This window comes from Lytechinus variegatus, chromosome 15, assembly GCF_018143015.1.
Source record: "Lytechinus variegatus isolate NC3 chromosome 15, Lvar_3.0, whole genome shotgun sequence".
Lineage (NCBI taxonomy): Eukaryota > Metazoa > Echinodermata > Echinoidea > Temnopleuroida > Toxopneustidae > Lytechinus > Lytechinus variegatus.
The window spans coordinates 2,772,545-2,792,465 of record NC_054754.1 but is presented as its reverse complement, the minus strand read 5'-3'; the positions used below and the strand labels follow the sequence as shown (position 1 = coordinate 2,792,465).

General features: G+C 35.8%; 1 protein-coding gene across 1 annotated transcript; it reads right to left on the bottom strand.

The window, feature by feature from the left end:
- Nucleotides 1–446: 446 nt before the first annotated feature.
- On the bottom strand, nucleotides 447–19,749 carry LOC121429059. Its single transcript, XM_041625963.1, has 5 exons — nucleotides 19,570–19,749; nucleotides 15,559–15,798; nucleotides 6,055–6,195; nucleotides 1,734–2,852; nucleotides 447–742 (listed from the first exon to the last, which is right to left on the bottom strand). Exons 1-5 carry the CDS (start codon nucleotides 19,577–19,579, stop codon nucleotides 612–614), a joined length of 1,641 nt encoding a protein of 546 aa, XP_041481897.1. The 5' UTR covers nucleotides 19,580–19,749; the 3' UTR covers nucleotides 447–611.
- Between the last annotated feature and the right edge of the window lie 172 nt (nucleotides 19,750–19,921).

Sequence of the window (19,921 nt, the reverse complement as noted above, 5' to 3'; positions counted from 1 at the left end):
TCTTTATCCTAATGCACACCCAGCCGTAAAAGTAAGTACAAAGTACAAACAACCGTCATACCAAGTTCAAAGGGCATGACTTATGTAGGACTATAAAGGGACTCCCCTGACGAAGTCTGTTTGACTTTAATGCTAAGAAAACACAAACTATGATTTTAAATGTTACCCCCCCCCCCGATCACCCGCTGTTCAGAAGGTCTGTTAATTATTCCGAAGTTTCTTTATTCATAAACATAACAAACGTATATACTGAGATGTCTGTTAGTCTGAAACTGAAAAAAACATTAGTCTATCCGAAAACGAAAAGACATCCGTTAATCCGAGCACTCGTGACATCATCTGAAAATTTCTAATTTTGTGACCTACTATGGACATTGGGTAGGTTATATTCATTGAATATAATCTTAACCCATTCTACTACAATGCATCTGATTCTAAAAAAAAAATGTTATCTCTCCATCCATCCATATTGCAGTCCAAAATTTATATGAATTCGGGTTTTTTTTTGGTGTGTTTAAGTAAAGTATGGTGTATCACATCGGATAGGACTTATGTGCACATCTCAGTTCAGAAAGCCTTAAGATCCGGACGATGTGCATTCCATATGCATATCAGTCAGTTGTTCTTTTGTAAAATCTTTGCCAGACAACAGGGAAGATGACAAGAATCGCGGCAAACACATCCAGTGCCCCCATGATGCAAAATGCGATATTATACGACTGAAAGCGGTCAAAGATGGATCCTGAAATGAAATATGAACCACGAACATTATTTTATACGAACGTTGTATAACATATATTTCATGAACCCTATATACCTTAATCACGATTAGTTCATGATTGCTCATAACTGTTAACTGTAACTTCTCTATGTTAATCCTTTTGGAAAGCATACAATTATGGTCGTACGCATTAATGCAAAATGCTTAAACATATTTGAAAGCGAGGGACCAAAGGTGTAAAATACATTACTTGGCCGTTAAGTTTTGAAATAATAGTTGAGATCGAAATATTTGGTATAAGCTATATGAATTCTCGTTGCAAAGAAAACAAAATATTTAAAGCGGGAATGTTTAGCCTTGCTCCCATTACTGGCTCCCTAAGGCCATGCATATCTCTATTTGATTTGATTTATTCATTTGATTCTGGTAAACATCAATTATAGTTCTGATCCTCAAGAAAAGGAACATAGTCTAATACATAGCATAGGAATAAATTATCCAAAATTTGAACATTGAATCTTATGTACTTTATTGTTGAAGGATACGTTTTACTCTCTCTCTTATGCCACGGTCACTCTGGCGAAACCGATTCCAGATCGAATAAAGCTGTTACATTATTTTCAGTATCATACCATCGATCGATTTGGAGTCGATGGTGGGCCTAGCTGCACAATAAGTCTCATTAAAATATATACCAAGAGTTATTTAACAATAAATAGGGAATTTTCGCGACACAGAATGTTTTCAAAGAACATAGAAAATGCATTGTCAAAAGCCCTTCATGACAAAGGGCAGGAAAGAGGTCTTTGTCGAAAATTAGCGAGTCATACTCTGGACAAACGACATATTTGTAGCTCCGAAACTTAGGACGGAACTGATTTTTCGGTTCACCCATTTTCTACAAAGACCTCCCAGTTGTTCATTGTCATTTGAATAACATTATCAATACATTTACCGTGTTCTTTAATTCCATCTGCGTCGTGTGTGAAAACTCTAGAATTCCTGTACAAACCTACAATGAAACCAAGGAACGGGAAAGACAAGCCACTGGACACATAGAGTATCCCAAGCCCTGTTTTGAAGCGTTTCTCTCCTACAACATTCATCACAAGAGTAAATTGTGCAGGAATTTTGAAACCGATCGAAAATCCAAACACTAGAGAGAGAATCAGCAGGAACCAAAAGGAATCAGCCACATAGTTCACGAAGAATGCAATTGCTGAAACGATATTCGCAAACATGTACCAAACTTCGATTCTTGCGACGTTTCTTGAGGTGATGAAGCCACAAGAGAATCGACCGAAAAAGTTGGCAACTCCACCTGCGATTGAGAGTTGGACAGCCCTCAGGTCAGTTAGGCCTTTGGCTTGACCGTTGGGGATGGTGAACAGAAGCCAGGTACCGTAGGCAATAGCAGAAATGTAGACTTGAACACAAATTGTGATCATGAGGGGATGCTTTTTGAAGAACCTTACGGGGGACGAGAGAGTGTGAAAAGAACATTTCTTGTTATTTTCGCCGTCATTAACGACCTCGTCCACGTTCAGACTAGGCGTAGAAACTTTTTTATTCTCATCTTCCAAAGGAGATTTCGACTTTGTCTTTGTTCTTACTGTAGAAATATCATTGACAAGTGTCGTTGGCTGGTGGCTATCACAATTACCAAGCTCCCCATTATCTACTTTGATTTTATCATCGGTTGACTTCGAAGGAAGTCCTGTTTTTATTTGTGGAGTAGAGTTTGAACTGCGAACCATATCATCCGACCAGCCATGCACAGGGGCTTCGCTCTCAGTAGTTTTCTCACCAACAGAATCCATTTCAAAGTTGACATTGCCATGAGAAAAGCCTTCGGCATCGCGATGAGTGAGATCGTCTTGTCTCGGTTGTTTTCGGTCGGTTGTTTGCAGTAACGAGCCGATGAGAATAAAATGAGTGGTAAACGCACCAAGAATTAGGAGACCTCCCCTCCATCCGTATGAATAGATTATGGCATCAAAAATCAACGGCATTAACATGACACCGACGCTTGAACCTGATGAAAAGATACCCGTTGCAATCTCGAAATGATCAGGAAAATAGTCAGGGACACAGGAGTGAGACGGCAGAATGATGAACATGTAACCTAAACCTGCATTGGATTAAGACAAATTAAGCAATAATCAAGCAATTAGACAAATACAGGTTGCCGGGTCAAGATGGTTCTACAGTGATTTTTTTTTCTTATTAAACACAATGGCCCGTATTCTAAACTCGGGTTTAAGTTAAAGGGGTGGACCGGGCTGAAAACATTTATATCTTAATACATAGAGTAGAATTCACTAAGCAAAATGCCGAAAATTTCATCAAAATCGGATAGCAAATAACAAATAAGTTATTGAATTTTAAAGTTTAGCAATATTTTGTGAAAACAGTCGTCATAAATATTCACGAGGTGGACTGATGATGTCACATCTCCACTTGTTCTTTTGTATTTAATTATATGAAATGAGGTTTATTCAATTTTTTTCCTCCAAGAACTAGAAAAATTCGATTGACAGCTGATTTATTGCATTAGATATTTATTGCTGCAACTTATCTCATTATAAGGGAGACATTATTCACACAAGTATGAAATAATGAAAAAAATATGATTTTATGTAATAACATCAGAAAACGGAAAGTGGAGATGTGACATCATCAGTCCACCTAATGAATATTCTTGACGACTGTTTTTACAAAATATTGCTAAACTTTAAACTTCAAAAACTTTAATATTTGTTATCCGACATTGATGAAATTTTCGGCATTTTGCTCAGTGAATTCTACTCTACAGTGCGTATCAAAAAAACGGGACAGATTTGAAAAATCTATAAAATTTTTGTTTCAAATAATGATGTCTATATTTTGGTGTTGATAGATGCTCTAAGGTCTTATCTTTGAAATGCAATTTAAAAAAATAAATTTTATTCATGCTTGAGCGAACACGGGACGTTTTTGTTGGGGGTTCAAAAAGAGGCTTGCGCCAGAATTGCAGAATATGTGTAATACAATGATCAGACTTCTTGCTAATCAGGAGACTTCCTCTTGACCTTTTCATTATCTGTGCCACAATTTTCGAATTATGCTGTCAAATTTCATTTACAAAGTTATTTATTTAACTGAATTATTTTGTTTTTTCATTTAAACTTCTCTTACCTTTAATTTTCCTTCATAAGTAACTGAGAAAAGAAGATTTTTTTGTCAACCCAAGCAAGAAGATTTGAATTATTAATTGGGAAAACTTGTGACTATTCAAATCGTTTTATTATGTGAAACAAATAATGTTATGTACCTTTAAAAGACATAAATCTATTTTTCAAGGGGTCATTAATTCCTTGACCAAGTTTAATTGCTTGACAGGAAACACAGGAAGGGATTCATGTTTTCAATGACAATGGTGTATTGAGACAATTTTGAGGGAGTTAGATATGGCAGATCGGGTAACATGTATTAAAAAGTTGTGAGCGAGCGAAGTGAGCACGCAAATATTCCCACTTTTTTAATTACAATATCAAATTTTGTGATAGATTTTGACATAATATTCAAAAAATGAAATCATATTTTACTTTCCATCTTTCCTTATTTTCTGTCCACTTTTTTTCTTGGTCATTATTTTTTAATTGAGGGGGCGCCTGCCCATCTGTGTGGCTTTGTTCAAAAGGCACAATAACCTTTGTAGCACATAATGAAAAGATTTGAAAAAAAATCCATGCTCTCCCATAATTCGGTTGAAAAAAAATAATTTTAGCTTGAAGAAGGAATATTCAAAGCTAACATAGAGCATATTAAAAAGAAATAACAGAATAATTCAAGCAAATAAATAGATCTGAAAATGAATTTTGACCGCATGATTTGAAAATTATGGCAAAGATAATGAAAAGGTTAAGAAGGAAGTCTGCTAATTAGCAAGAAGTCCGAACATCATATTACTCATATTCTGCAATTCTGGCGCAAGCCTCTTTTTGAACCCCCAACAAAAACGTCCCGTGTTCGCTCAAGCATGAACGAAACTAGATTTTTTTTATAGAATCTGAAAGACAAGACCTTAGAGCACCTATTAACACCAAAATATAGACATAATACTTTGAAACTAAAATTTTATAGACTTTTCAAATCTGTCCCCTTTTTTTATACGCACTGTAGATATAAATATTTTCAGCCCGGACCACCCATTTAAATCCTGGTTTAAAGTTGTTGTTTAACTATAGAAAGTCAATTGGGGCTCAAATCCCTAACAATACACATTCAATTTATTAACTCAAATGAGGCCAATGTTGTCGATAATTGTCTGAGAATGATAATTGGAGTATTTTTCTTCATTATGAAAGCAAAATGAAACAAAAATAGTAAATAGTAAACATAAGAAATATACAATATAGACAGAATTTCTGAATTTTTGGCTCCCCATAATTTTTGCACAGAGTTAGACCGTGGTGTAAATTAAACCCGACTTCAGAATACGGGCCAATGCAGCAAATTGTACACCTCGATCAGTGGCGTGCGCAATGAACAGAAATATTTGATGGGCCAGATACTTCGCATGGAGAAAAGGTTTATAAAAGGTGCTATCGAGTAAATTTAGCCAGCAGAATTTGGAAAAAAAATCTCATATTTTGATAGAGTTTGACATGATATTCAAATAATACTATACTATTTCAATCTTTATCTTTCCCTTTATTCTTTCCTTTTCTCCTTTTTAATGGTCATGAAACTTTTTTGTACCCAAGCCCCCCCCCCCCCCCTACACCATGCAGTGGTACAACCATTCGTAAACAAAATGGCAAGCAGAATACCTAAAATTGCGATTGATTTTAAATTAAAAAAATAGAGTTGCTCAACATAATGATTGGTCCTTGGCATAGGTAAACTGCCAATTCGTCCACTCATCCCTTGGTCTACCTTCATTTAGTCTAATGCCATTCCGTCCATCAACATTTCGTCTAACAACCATTTGGTCCAATTACCACTTGGTCCAATAATCACTTTGTCTAATAACCAGTTGGTCTAATACCAAAATTTATTATTTTCGCCCAATTAACACTTAGTCCAATTAGACCAAATGTTATGTGAACTAAATGGCTATTGGACCAACTGCTTATTAGACGAAATGGTGAGTGGACGAAATGGCATTAAGACCGTGTGGATAGTGGACGAATTGATGATAGAACAAATGATAGTAGACGAGTTGGTAATGAGACGAATTAGCATTAAACCAGTTTGAAATCAACATTGGCCTATTTAAATAGGCCTGCAGCTGTTTAGTCCCCACCCCCCCCTCGCATAGCTATTGAATCACTTCACAAGAGACTCACCAAATGCAATTAAAGATGCAGTGATCTGCGATGCTGTGGTGGTAAATGAGGCAGCGATCAGTCCCGCTGATGACAGTATACCACCAACTATCATGAGTTGCCGAACGGAGAAATGGCGTAGCAGAAGTATGTTGATTAATCCTGTGATCAAGATCAATTTCAGTCAATTAAATGGTTAAAGGTATTTTTGTTACCTGTTGTTAGGATTGATTAAAGCCCACCCATTGCCAGTAAGCCAAAGGACAGATATCTTTTGTTCACCCGTGTCACATGGGAACAACCAAATAAACACAATACTCACATCAGCCATGCCTTTAAATCAGATACTTTATTTCTTAAGCACTCTATGCTCTATCTCTCTCCAATTAACAATGTTCAATTTCCACGCTACAAAACTGTTACTGCCACTAAGGCTCAAATGACAATATTCTTCCAACAATTACCAAACTGCATAACCGTATCACTGCCACTAAGGCTTTGCACAAAACAGATCCTGTATTGATCTGATCATAACCTCTCTAAATAGTATCCCTAAATTAGACCTCAAAATAGCCAATCTGGAATAAAATTATTGGAAATGATTTTTCAACTGATTTGAGTAGGTATGGGTGTCAACATTTACCCCAAAAAAAGTTAGGAAGAATACGGGTTGGGGAAAGTGTTTTTTTCAAGGTCAAAGGTCAATGACGTTTTCATATATACTTTATAATGATATCTCTGAGATGGAAAGGCGCAGATTGGTGATAATGGTGTCAAAATGCATAAATTTTTACCAGAATATCAAATAAAAAAAAATTAAGTACCTGGCATGCACATTCACCGATAAAATTCAAGGTCGAAGCCTCTCATAGGTCAACGACCCTTTTTTTTTACATTATATACCATACTGTATAATGGTATCTCTGAGATGACATGGTACAGGCTAGTGATCATGGTGTCAAAATTTACAGATTCTTACAAGAATGTAAAATAAAATAAATGTGAGTACCTAGAATGGACATTCACCGATAAAATTCAAGGTCAAAGCTTTCAAAAGGTGACCTTTTTACATTATATAATGTATAATGGTGTCTCTGAGATGGAAAGGCACAGGTTGGTGATCATGGTGTCAAAATGCACAGATTCTGATCAGAAGATCAAATAAAATAAAATTAAGGACATAGAATGCATATTCACCCATATAATTTAACCCTAAAAAGACTGGGCTATTTTGAGCCTTTTGAGCCCCCCTAAGATCTCGGCCGTTGGTCGTCCGATCGCAACCAAATTTGGCACACACATCCTTTGTCATGTCCTCTAAAAGAAAACATATTCAAAATACTGATATTCATTGTATTTTTTAATATATGCATAATTAATTATGCGAATATGCAAATTTTTATAAAAAAAATGAATTTTTCATACTTTGGTACCTATTGCGGTCCATAAATTCCTGTTTCAAGGTTTTCAGCTGTAAGAAGAGGTTGTTTATCATGGAATTGTGTTATTTCGTGCTTGAATTATTAGATATGCTTATGCACATTAGTAATTACAAATATGCAAATAAGTACTGCAGGCGTTATGTAGAGAAATACAACATTTGCATGTTTTATTGCATTACACTCTCTTGCAATGAGCCAAAGCAATCTTGGAAGATAAACAAGTGATGTGTTACATGTACACTAGCTGGTGAAAACAAAGCATAAGAGATATCACATAATTTATGCAAATTATATTCATAATTAATTATGTGAATATGCAAATTTTTATCAAAAAATTGAATTTTTCATAGTTTGGTACTTATTGTGGTCCATAAATTCCTGTTTCAAGGTTTTCAGCTGTAAGAAGAGGTTGTTTATCATGGAATTGTGTTGTTTCATGCTTGAATTATTAGATATGCTTATGCAAATTAGTAATTACTAAATATGCAAATAAGTACTTCGCATGCGTTATGTAGAGAAATACAATAATTGGCATGTTTTATTGCATTACTTTTCTTATGTTTTTCCTTGATTTAATTTCTTATGTATTTCTTTATTTTGCATTTCTTATGTATTTTTTTTATTTTTTATGCAATGTTCTTCATTATTTTCATATCCTAGAACTGCTACTTGAATTCACAAGTGACATAATATAGAAAGAAACAAATAAAAAAAAAGAAAACATGTGTATAACATTCATTCAAATACCATACACTTTACACACAAACGAATACAAATTTCAATTTCTTACGTGACATGTGATACGAAAATGTTACGTAACTCCGCAACCGCGGAATGGGGGTATACAAATTTGGTATCAAAAGTTGCGCAAAACTCAAGAAAAAAAAGTCATGAAATGGCGGCGCGAACGCTTCATGCGCAAAAAAGTTATCACGATTTATGTACAGGGGGGGCCTAAAAGGCCCCCCCCCCCGTCTTTTTAGGGTTAAGGCCAAAGGTCAATGACCTTTTATACATTATATACCATATTATATAATGGCATCTCAAAGATAAAACGGCACAGGTTGGTGTCCTTGGTTTCAGAATACACATATTCTTACATGAAGATCAAATAAAATGAAATTAAGTATTGACAATGCACATTCACCCTTAAAATTCAAAGAAAAAGGTCAATGTCAATTCAATTCATTCTTTTATTTCATTTCCATTCAAAACATAATACAAAGTAATATAAAACAATACAAATCAAATACAATTTTACAGAAGGGCATTCTTACTTCGAAAAAAAACCAGTATAATATAGAGCATAAATGGATATGGAAATGGAAATGAGGGGGATCCACTAAAAAGCAAAGCTTGTAAAATTGTGGATCCCCCTTGGAAAAGAAGAAATTATAATCGACTTACTATATCCGTACATGCATGTATTACAGGAAAGGAAAAAAGGAAATCATATTGACGGAAACATAATAACTGAACAAATGCAAAGCTTTTCACACAAATGTCCTTTTTTACACTAGATAATATTAATGGTATCTCTGAGATAAAACACCGGTTAGTGATCTTGGTGCCAAAATGCAAGGATTTGTACAAGAATCTTCTGAAAATGGGTAGGATAAGTCTAACTTTCATGTCACAGCTAGCATCATCTGAGAGCACTTCCAAACAGCAGAGGGATGATGATGAAGTGAAGACCATCATTAGAGCTGCATATATATCAACTTCAACAAAGATGAATTTCCGTATTATAATTATCTCTCATTGCGAGCTGCCAGAATCTCTTGATATGCTCATGTTGCAGGACAAAGCTTCATATCTGCTCTCTGCCGTACGTCACCCATGATGCTATTTCTACTAGGTATCAGTCTGTACAAGGATCATTACTTGGTCCAGATTAGGCTTATGATCAGTGGCGGACCGTGACCCGGAGGAGACAAAGCATCGGAGGGGCACTGTATTGTTTGTGAACAATGCTGTGCCCCTCCAATGCTCTAATGCAGCTCTAATGATTGCCTTATTTTAATTCTTCATCATTGTCCCTGGCTATATGAAAATGTTCTTGGATGCTGCATGCCATTAGGGTTAGGCCTATCCTTTCCATTTACAGATTAAGTTATAGTTTATAGTATTGATTGTAGCAATTGAGGTTAGTGACCTATTGCTATATACCGTGATTTAGATTTATAAAATGCATATGTAAATGCTGCTACTTTAGACAACTTCACCATTTTAGATTATATCATACATGATTTGTTTTTACACTTCTGGCAATGCATTGCTGCAATATATATTAAAAAGTGCTGTTTGATATCGATTTCACCTCGAACTTGTATTTTGACGTCATCATTGGTCAAGGAATAAACTATTAAATTTGTGTTCATTGCCCATGCAGGTCAGTCTTTTCCCCATCAGAATCACTATATACAATGAAGTTATCAAGTTATCGACCTATTTACTTAAATTCCCTGACGTTATTGATATAGTTGATTGACTTCTAACCGCTAAATACATTTTCCATGGCCATTATTTATCCTTATTTCAGAGTGAAATTATCAAACATCCAAGTTTTCATTACAAATAGGTATCTTTCTTTCTATAATTCACAAATAAAATGTGAATATAATGAATTATTATCTTTCTTTTTTTGGGGGGGGATCATGCATGGATGTATAAATATTTATTAACTTTTGACCTTTGACTTTGGATATCAAAGGTGAAGGTTAATTCTTTATGATTATTCTGTGCCTTTTCATCTTCTTGCAAAAATTGCTTTTTGACACCAAATCACCAACATGCAGCATTTTATTTCAGAGATACCATTATACGATATATAGCCTATGGAAATAGATCTTTGACCTTGATCTTAATGGATTAATATGCATTCTGGGTACTTGATTTTATTTCATTTGATCTTCCTGTAAGAACCTCTGCATTTTGACACCAAGATCACCAACCTGCGACTTTTCATCTCAGAGATACCATTATACCGTATATAATGTAAAAAGGTCATTGACCTTTGAAAGGCTTTGACCTTGAATTTCATTGGTAAATGAGCACTTTAGGTACTTGATTTGATCTTCTTGTAAGAATCTGTGTATTTTGACACCAAGATCATCAACCTGCGCCTTTCCATCTTAGAGATACCATTGTACTCTATATGGTATATAATGTAAAAAGGGTCATTGACCTTTGAAAGGCTTTGGCCTTGAATTTCATTGGTGAATAAGCATTGTAGGTACTTGATTTGATCTTCATGTAAGAAGCTGTGCATTTTGACACCAAGATCATCAACCTGCGCCTTTTAATCTCAGACATACCATTATACCGCATATGGTATATATTTTTTTTAAAAAGGTCAATGACCTTTGAAAGGCTTTGACCTTGAATGTTTTGGTTAATGTGCATTCTGGGGACTTAGTTTCATTTTATTTGATCTTCCTGTAAGAACCTCTGCATTTTGACACCAAGATCACCAACCTGTGCCTTTTCATCTCAGAGATACCACTATACCGTATATGGTATATACATGTAGTGTAAAAAGGGTCATTGACCTTTGAACGCCTGTAAAATAAATTTATGTAATACTGCCCTCAATTTATTGCAATGGTGATTCAACACTGTTGTATTATTAATAGCAATAAATTGAGGGCAGTATTGCATAAATCTATTTTACAGGCGTTAAAGAAAATTACAATGTTTCAACTTACCCCATGTTCCAACTAACCCCGGTCTCCACTACCTTTCTACTTGTCCACTACAAGGAACATGTCCAAAGTTAATTTGCATACTTGCACCTGAAAATTCCTTAACACAAAAACCTATCCTGGGATGAATAAAATAAGGCATGCAGCTCAATTAACTCTTGCATTAAAGACTCTATAGAGAAGACCCTTTTACATTAGGAAATTGAACCTCTTCCTCCAGCACTAATTAACATACATTTCAACTACCTTAGCATGGAGCTAACTGTTAATAGCTCTATGACCTGAGGCATAAGATAAACTTAATACAAGACCCCTTTCACACCAGAAAGTTGCGCATACATTCGTAATTCCGAAGGTTCGGTTATTCCGAAGGTTCGTATTTCCGAAGGTTCGTAAATCCGAAGGTTCGTAATTCCGAAGGTTCGTCAATCCGAAAACGAAATAAGGTTCGTAATTCCGAAGGTTCGTTAATCCGAAAACGAAATAAGGTTCGTAATTCCGAAGGTTCGTCAATCCGAAAACGAAATAAGGTTCGTAATTCCGAAGGTTCGTTAATCCGAAAACGAAATAAGGTTCGTAATTCCGAAGGTTCGTTAATCCGAAAACGAAATAAGGTTCGTAATTCCGAAGGTTCGTTAATCCGAAAACGAAATAAGGTTCGTTAATCCGAAAATTAAATAAGGTTCGTATTTCCGAAAATGAAAATTATTCATTTTGGTAACAAAAATGATGTTGTCATTACAAGATTACACGATATTATGCAATGATAGTAATAACGATCGATGATACATGTGTGTGTTGTGGCCAAAAGCATGTATTTCATTAAGAATATAGGCACCCTGATCAAGCATAGGCTAATTTCGATTTTATCTGAGCAATTGCTGCCTAAGCAAATGGTTTAAAGATGCAAGGGGTCAAGTGTGTTGGTCGCGTGCGAGTAACCTCTAGATAATAGGATTTGTATTGGAGGGGATGTCATTTTTAATAACAGCTTCTGCTGGTAATAAAATAAAAAATAATACTAATAATGATCCTTGTGAGATGTTGAAAGCGCGAATTGCAAGCTCAAACTAGTAGACATTTCATGTAACAAGACGTGAAGTGAGCATTCAGAGCATTTTTTGTAATCGTGAGAAAGATGTGTATCTTTCTAAAGAATTAATGCGAGGGCAAGCTGTAATATGTTATATACTGACCTGGGGCCCGTTGCATAAAACTTTTTACCTGAGAAAACTTAGGTTGTTTTTACAGGAGTTTTTGCCTGTGCTAAAGTCATGCAGTGGCGGAAATCAGACTAACCTTAGTTTTCAGTTTTTACCAGAGTTTTCTCAGGTAAAAAGTTTTATGCAACAGGCTTCAGAAAGTAATCTTTTAAGGACTGCATTTAGTGACTCATGAATAGAATATATATCTCACGAACTAAATAATGAGAGCGCGTACCGCAAGCTTAAAATTTGTGATATTCCAACCTGAAAACTGGACATTCTAAGCATTCTTGTAAAAATGATAATAATAATGGCTGGGAGAACAGTTTTCAGAACTGAAGTGGCTTTCCCGGGTAAATGATATCTATATCAATATTATCATTATTATCATTCTAGGAATACATGAGATTTCCAAAAGTTTGAGCACGTGATTCGCTCGCAACATCTCACAAGGATGCCCTTTTAACAGTAATTGCTCAAAAAGGCGAATTTTACATCTTCAGATTTGATTTTTTTCCCCAAACCGCTTGCTCGCTACGCTCGCAGAAATGAAACGTAAATATATAACTTTAGTGATCACTTAAAAAAAATTGCTCAATTTAATTACTACAAAACACACAACCTGTTTACACAGGTGATAATCTCATGGTGAAAATATCCGTTTGCACCAAATTGCCCCTATTGGCCACTTTTTTGCTTTGCCCCCCCCCCCAAAAAAAAAAAAAAAGGAAAATACGTTCCGCCGCCATTGGTTGAAACACGCATCGTCTTCATGGCTAACTGCAAAAAGTTCTTAAAATGTCCCCTTTAGATCAGGTCTGAGGTTATATATTTTAAATTTCTGTTCGCGCTTCTTGCTCGCAGTTATTATCTAAATTTAGTTACATAGGCATCTCGTTTTAAAGATCACAAACATATTGCCCATCATATAAAAAAATATATAGCTCGCATTATTTAAAAAGGGTTTATCATGTTTACTTTACTTTATAAAGTAAAGTAAATATTTTTTGCTTTACTTTATAAAGTAAAGTAAATACATTTTACATAAAGTATTTACTTTACTTTATGTATTTATACTTTACTTTATAAAGTAAATTTACATATTTACTTTACTTTATAAGTATAAAGCTAATTATTGACTGTTAGGACTACCCTTTCAAAGAAACAAACAAAAATCAACTTTAAGCTGCCGATCGAGGAAAATATGGCTGAAAAAAATTCCCCCCCCCCTATTTGACGAAAGTTGGATCCGCCGGGAGGGAGGCAGGGGGAACTTGCACCCCAAAAATGAAATAAAAAACAGGGAAATTAATATTTTCCAAAATGGGAAAGTTCCCTTTTCAAAAATAAATATGCCATTTTTCATGTTTTTTCGAAATGAAATACTCTTTTTAAAGTATACAAGTTAAGTTAAGTTTTCAGGTTGGAATATTGCAAATTTTCAGCTTGCGCTTCGCACTCTCATTCGATTGGTGAAATATGCACCCTAAATAGGTCACTAAATGCTTTCTTTAACAGGTTCCTTTTCTGGTCAGTATGTTTAAGCTCGCGTTTTGCGCTCGTGTTAATTCTTTAGTTAGATGCACATCTTTTTAATGACAGCAGAAATCTGCTCGGATTTTTAAAAACTTATTTTCATTTTTTATTGAAATACCCTAAAGTTTTAGCTTGTGATTCACGCTCGCAACACCTCGCAATATTGCCATTTTAAGAATTGAAAAAAAATTGACCCCCAAAACGTTTTACAACTTCACCTTTGAATTTGTTTTACCAAGCCGCTCGCTCATTATACTCTCTCCCGAAAAATAAAGCCTAAATATACATTTTGCCATAATAAGAAGTCACTTCAACATAGTTTTTCTCTACTTAATCACTATCAAACACAGCAGATGATAATCTTAAGGTGAAAATATCACCAAAGGGCCCATTTTGACGTATGAGTTTCATTTTTTGGCTTTACCCCCAACGAAAATTCGTTCGGCCGCCCTTGCCTTCCCATCCTCATAATAATTGAACGGCAACAGTGTCCCCCGCCCCCCCCTTCCCTTGCCTCTGCTTTCCCGCTTTTCATTTTTCGTATTAACGAACCTTATTTTGTTTTCGGATTAACGAACCTTATTTCGTTTTCGGATTAACGAACCTTCGGAAAAACGAACCTTATTTCGTTTTCGGATCAACGAGCCTTATTTCGCTTTCGGATTAACGAACCTTCGGAAAAACGAACCTTATTTCGTTTTCGGATCAACGAGCCTTATTTCGCTTTCGGATTAACGAACCTTCGGAAAAACGAACCTTATTTCGTTTTCGGATCAACGAACCTTCGGAACAACGAACCCTATTTCGTTTTCGGATAAACGAACCTTCGGAACAACGAACCTTATTTCGTTTTCGGATTAACGAACCTTCGGAACAACGAACCTTATTTCGTTTTCGGATTATCGAACCTTCGGAATAACGAACCGTCGGAATTACGCCACAAATGTTCGGATTAACGAACCCTTTTTCGTTTTCGGATTAACGAACATCGAGGTATAGGCAATTTACGTGTTTCGGAATTACGACCCTTCGGAATAAAGAACCTTCGGAATTACGACCCTTCGGAATAAAGAACCTTCGGAATTACGAAGCTTCGGAATTACGAAGTGTAACCGAAAGTTGATCTTCAATTCTCTCACTAATCCCAACACTTAGTCTCATTTAATCATCTTTCACTATCATTCACCACAATTCACCACCAATGGCACAAGAAGCATGTTCTTACTTTCTCTATTTTACCTCTCTCTTAATATGTATAATTTGAAGATACACACAAGTAAATGCAATTCTAAATCCACTGTGACAACCCGGACATCCCTGTCAATGAGGATTGTAATTGTCATGGGAATGATCCCTTTCTAGTCCTGTTATTAAATGCTAACATTACTTTAGAAAGATAATTATCACTCATATTTTGAATTTAGTTCAATAAATATGATGACGTAAAAACGAACATGTTCCTGCCGTTCGCATTAAAGTCATGTCCAGGAATAGACTAACAGCAGAACGTCCCTCTCAGATAAGTAGAAGTGTGTTTTACGAGGCATATGTCGCCTACCATTTCAGTATAAACTTCAATGCAATGATTTTAATTGACATAGTCATTACCATGATTACTATGAACTATAATTGCCTTACCCAGAAAATATGGTAGGCCTGTGATGAGTCCGTATATTGCCCCCATGTAAGAAGTACTGACATCAAACTGAAATGTGAAGTCATCAAGGAAGAGGGAAAGTGTCCTGACTGATCCTACTTCTAGGAAGGTCACCATGAACAGACCTGCTAAGATCAACCATCGCTTGAATCCTCTTGATGGTCGACACCATCGACGACGGTGGGAGCCATCCTCAGCTTGGCTTGGTGGATCGACCACTACTGGCAAATGAAATAACATTAATAAATCCACAACGCATTAATATGTTGTGTGAATTTTTTTTCAGTGCGTGTGCGTTTTGTGCGTGGGAAGGGGGTGTAGGCCTAATACATCCAATAGTGCGGAGCGGGTTAGGACACGTGACCCGATGTCACTGTGTTCAGGGGGCGCGAAAATAAGACAAGGAGGAAAAAAGAAAGAGGGACGAAGAGAAGGTCGGGGAAAAGTTTCATGATGGATGATCAACCTAATTAAGAAACCACATGTTCTTAGAAAAGGGGCATGATTTTAGCATTTACTATATGCCTCAAAATAATCGAGGGATGGCCTGTCAAATTCAAAGATTGCATCGGGCATCGATGATAGGCTTGCTGAGTGTGATCGAATTTTTATTTTCCACCCCCCCCCCCCGTCACACCCTTCCGTTCATTTGCTGGACTCTATTTCGAATCTGCTGAAAATTCAAAAGATCACTGTGCCTGCATCCAACTCATCTAAAATAAAGATAAATTGACGGCGCATAAGTGGCGGGTTGTGACTGTGAAGGAAGGCCCAAATATGACATTTTTTCTCTCTCATGTGCACAACGGAGGTGTCGTGGTGTCATGGATCAGTCAATTGACTCTTAAACTTAGGATCGAGGGTTCGAATCCCACCCGGTGCTAATGTCCTTTGACAAGGCATTTATCCACGATTGTCACTCTCCTCCCAGGAGGGTGCCATGCAGATACGATGTAAAAGTCAATGTGATCAGATTCAGGGTGACCAGATTTCACAAAATGAAATACGGGACAATCAACAAAAAAGATCAACAAAGAAGGCTAACACAGTGTTAGACTTGTAAAAAAATATATAAAGAATTGGAAAAGGAGGGTGAATGAAAGAATGAAGGAGAGAAAGAAAAGACAAAAGAAAAAGGTGAATAGAAAAGAAAGAAAAAGTAAAGGAGAAAATGAAGGAAAACAAAAAAAGAACGTTTGAATGAAAGGAGGATGAAATAAAGAATAAAAGAGAGAGAAAGGGCTTTCGTAATTCTTTGAATTGAATGTAGAAAAAAAGACAAGTAAAGGAAGGGAAGATGTATGAAAGACAATAAAGGAGCGAAAGAAAAAAGTACAAAAAATGAGGAGGAAAGTAAGAATGAAGGAAAGAAAAATGATTCCTTCATTCTTTGAAAGAAAGACACAAAGAAAGGAGAAAAACAGAAATGGGAGGGAGGAAGGAAGGAAGGAAGGGAGGTAAAGAAAGAATAAGGGAAAAGAATTAGAAGGAAAAATAAAGTAAAGAATGAAAGAAAGAAAGAAAGAAAGAAAGGAGGAAAGAGAGGGAGGAAAGAATGAAGGGATATAAGATATTGAAAAAATAATAATTGAAGGAGAAAAGAAGGAGAGGAAGGGAGTAGGAAGCAATGAAAAAATTTAGGAAAGAAAGAATGAAGGATATAAAAAGGGGAAATTTAATAAAGAAGGCAGGTAAGAAAAAGGAGGAAAGAAAGAAAAATGAACAGAGAGAGGGAGAGAAAGGATCAGGAAAGAGAGATAGTAAATAAAGATAGATGGAACAAAAAAGGGCAGGCAGAAAGGATAGAAGGATGAAGAAAGAGGGATAGAAAAGAAAGAAAGAGTAAAAAGTTCAAACTTCAAGCAAACAATGAAACAATCCAATTATCTAAAAAAAAATTATGTTTAAAAAATTTTAAAGGTATTGTTTAACTTTGTGAGCAGCCGATTTAAAAAATTCTCAAACCAAGATGAAACATGTGTACAAGTGCATGATTAGAACTAATTAACCCTGAAAACAACCATTATTGCGAATGAAAAGCTAAAACTACAAGGCAAACCTCGATTTTGTAAATAGGCGTCTTATAGACACCTAAATAGTACACATAAGGGTATGGGATGAAATTAAGATGGTGTTTACGGTCACTTTATATTTCAATTTTTGAAGCACTAAATAATTATTTTCGAACGCAATTTTTTCTGGGCTTCATTTTTGTAACATATCACAGACACAGGTGACAAGTGTGACCTTCTAGCTCATATTCTTTAAAAGTCAAAACAATGTTAACCAATCACTTTAACAAATGTTTTAGAAATGAATAAAATTTCAAAGTGAAACATTGTCAACTTAAAACTTAAATGAAATATTGCGGCATCATACACAACAAGACACAAAACGAAAGGTGAAACAATTAGATCTAGTTAAAATGAAAACTCAATAAATTTTCCCTCGATTACATCTCAAAATCAGTAATCTGAGAATCCATTATTATACAAATTTCCCGCCTATTTTGTGATTATTCAGTGGTATAGAAAACTGCTTATCGTGTCATTGTTTGCACCTTTGAGAATCTGCTCCGATCCTACATGCCTAGCTAGTAGTTATCGATGTTATTGTTGTCTCTATCTGCTTCCTGTTGGTTATTTGATGAAAATTCGTCACTTTTAAATGTATTAACTACATTTTGTTCACTATTCTGAAATACGGGACAAATAGGCGTCCCGGGAAGGGTTTGTCGGGACGCCGGGACAAAGGAGCAAAATACGGGACGATCCCGGGAAATACGGGACGTCTGGTCACCCTGAATTCAGATTGGCATGCACTGATAAACGGTTGCCTGGGCAGGATCGATACTCCACAGGGAGGGAGATGGTACACCGTATGTGTAATACAGTACACAAATAATGCACGTAAGCGCGTGCATGGCGGGAAATCCATTTGGCGAGTCAAGCTTTAGGTCCTCTTTGCACAAGAATACGTGCATTGTTTATTTTATACAACTCTCCCCCCCCCCATGTTACTGAGTTGCCCCGAATGCTATATTTGATCTAAATTCTAACGTTAGATAATTCTAGATAATTTCAGACCTCGCGCTATCCTGCACTCTGACGTCAGAGTGCATTTGGTAGGACGTCAGAGTGCAGAATAGTATATTTGGTATAACATCAGATAGTGCATTTTGAATGCCATAGTGTAATTCGCTGATCATGTGATCCGATTTGGACCAATCAGATTACATGATGGATCCTATGACCGGGGTAACACTAATTGCAATGTATGAAGCGCTTAGAAAATTAAAACGTATATAACTTTCATTATCATCATATAGTATCATTCTCTAATTCTCCCTTTAACATTCTCTATTTGATATTATTCTTTTATTCCCCCTTTATTTCTTACCTTTCATGGGGTTGCCTCACTGCCCCCCCCCCCCATCCCCATGGTTCTGGCCTAGGAGAAGACCAAAAGAGGGTCTGAAATATGGGCTCATTGGCCGTTTGCAATTGAGGATTATCAATTTTGATTACTCAAATCGGGTAGTATACTGCGTATCAGAAAAACACACTTGTTACTTATGACTTTTTTTTCCTTCGAGATAAAGCGAATCGTGCAAATTGCACATCAATCAAACGTCACCCCCACAACAGAAAGAGGGGGAGAGAGATAAAAAAAAAGCAAATGACAGCATATTTATCCTGTACAATATAACTATCATTTCAATTGTTAACGAGAATAAAGACATCCTAATACACTTTCCTAAAAACAACAACATCCGACAGTCAATCTTTTTTGCGTTATTGGAGTATTTTTGCATCTTGCATTTCTCAGTGAAAGGAAAAATAAGGAATAGCAGACAAATCCCGATGAAAACATTCTATTCAAGGAATACTAATAAGAACAGTCAACAAACTGTAAAGTTCATACAGGTATCAGTCACAAACTGCAGTCAGTTAACATAGGTAAGAAATATTTTAAGGATTTAATATACTTACCGGTACTCATGCTTTTAACGTGTAGATATCAAGCCACCAAAGCTGTCATCATTCCCTGGTCCTTGAAATGAGGTATACTTGATGACATTTTTGTAAAGATGGCATTTTATCCAGCATTCGCATGTTATGGTTATTTTGATATCCAAACACTGACAAAATGACCTTGTACTGCCAGTGTTACTGCACTATATAACAAATATATATATATATATATATATATATATATCTGTATCACCGATATTACGCTCCGAAGCTGAATTATGTAGAATATGGTTCAATGGACTTGCTCAACAATGGGCAATTTGTTTGAGCTTTTGACAGAAATGTCTATCTCAATTGTATTTTTTTGACC

What these genes read in the sequence shown, in the direction of transcription:
- LOC121429059 (XM_041625963.1), bottom strand. An exon ending in TGCATCTTTAATTGCATTTG is followed by an intron (nt 2,853 to 6,054) that starts GTGAGTCTCTTG and finishes AATCCAATGCAG; the next exon opens with GTTTAGGTTACATGTTCATC. An exon ending in GTTCCTTGGTTTCATTGTAG is followed by an intron (nt 743 to 1,733) that starts GTTTGTACAGGA and finishes ATTTCATTTCAG; the next exon opens with GATCCATCTTTGACCGCTTT.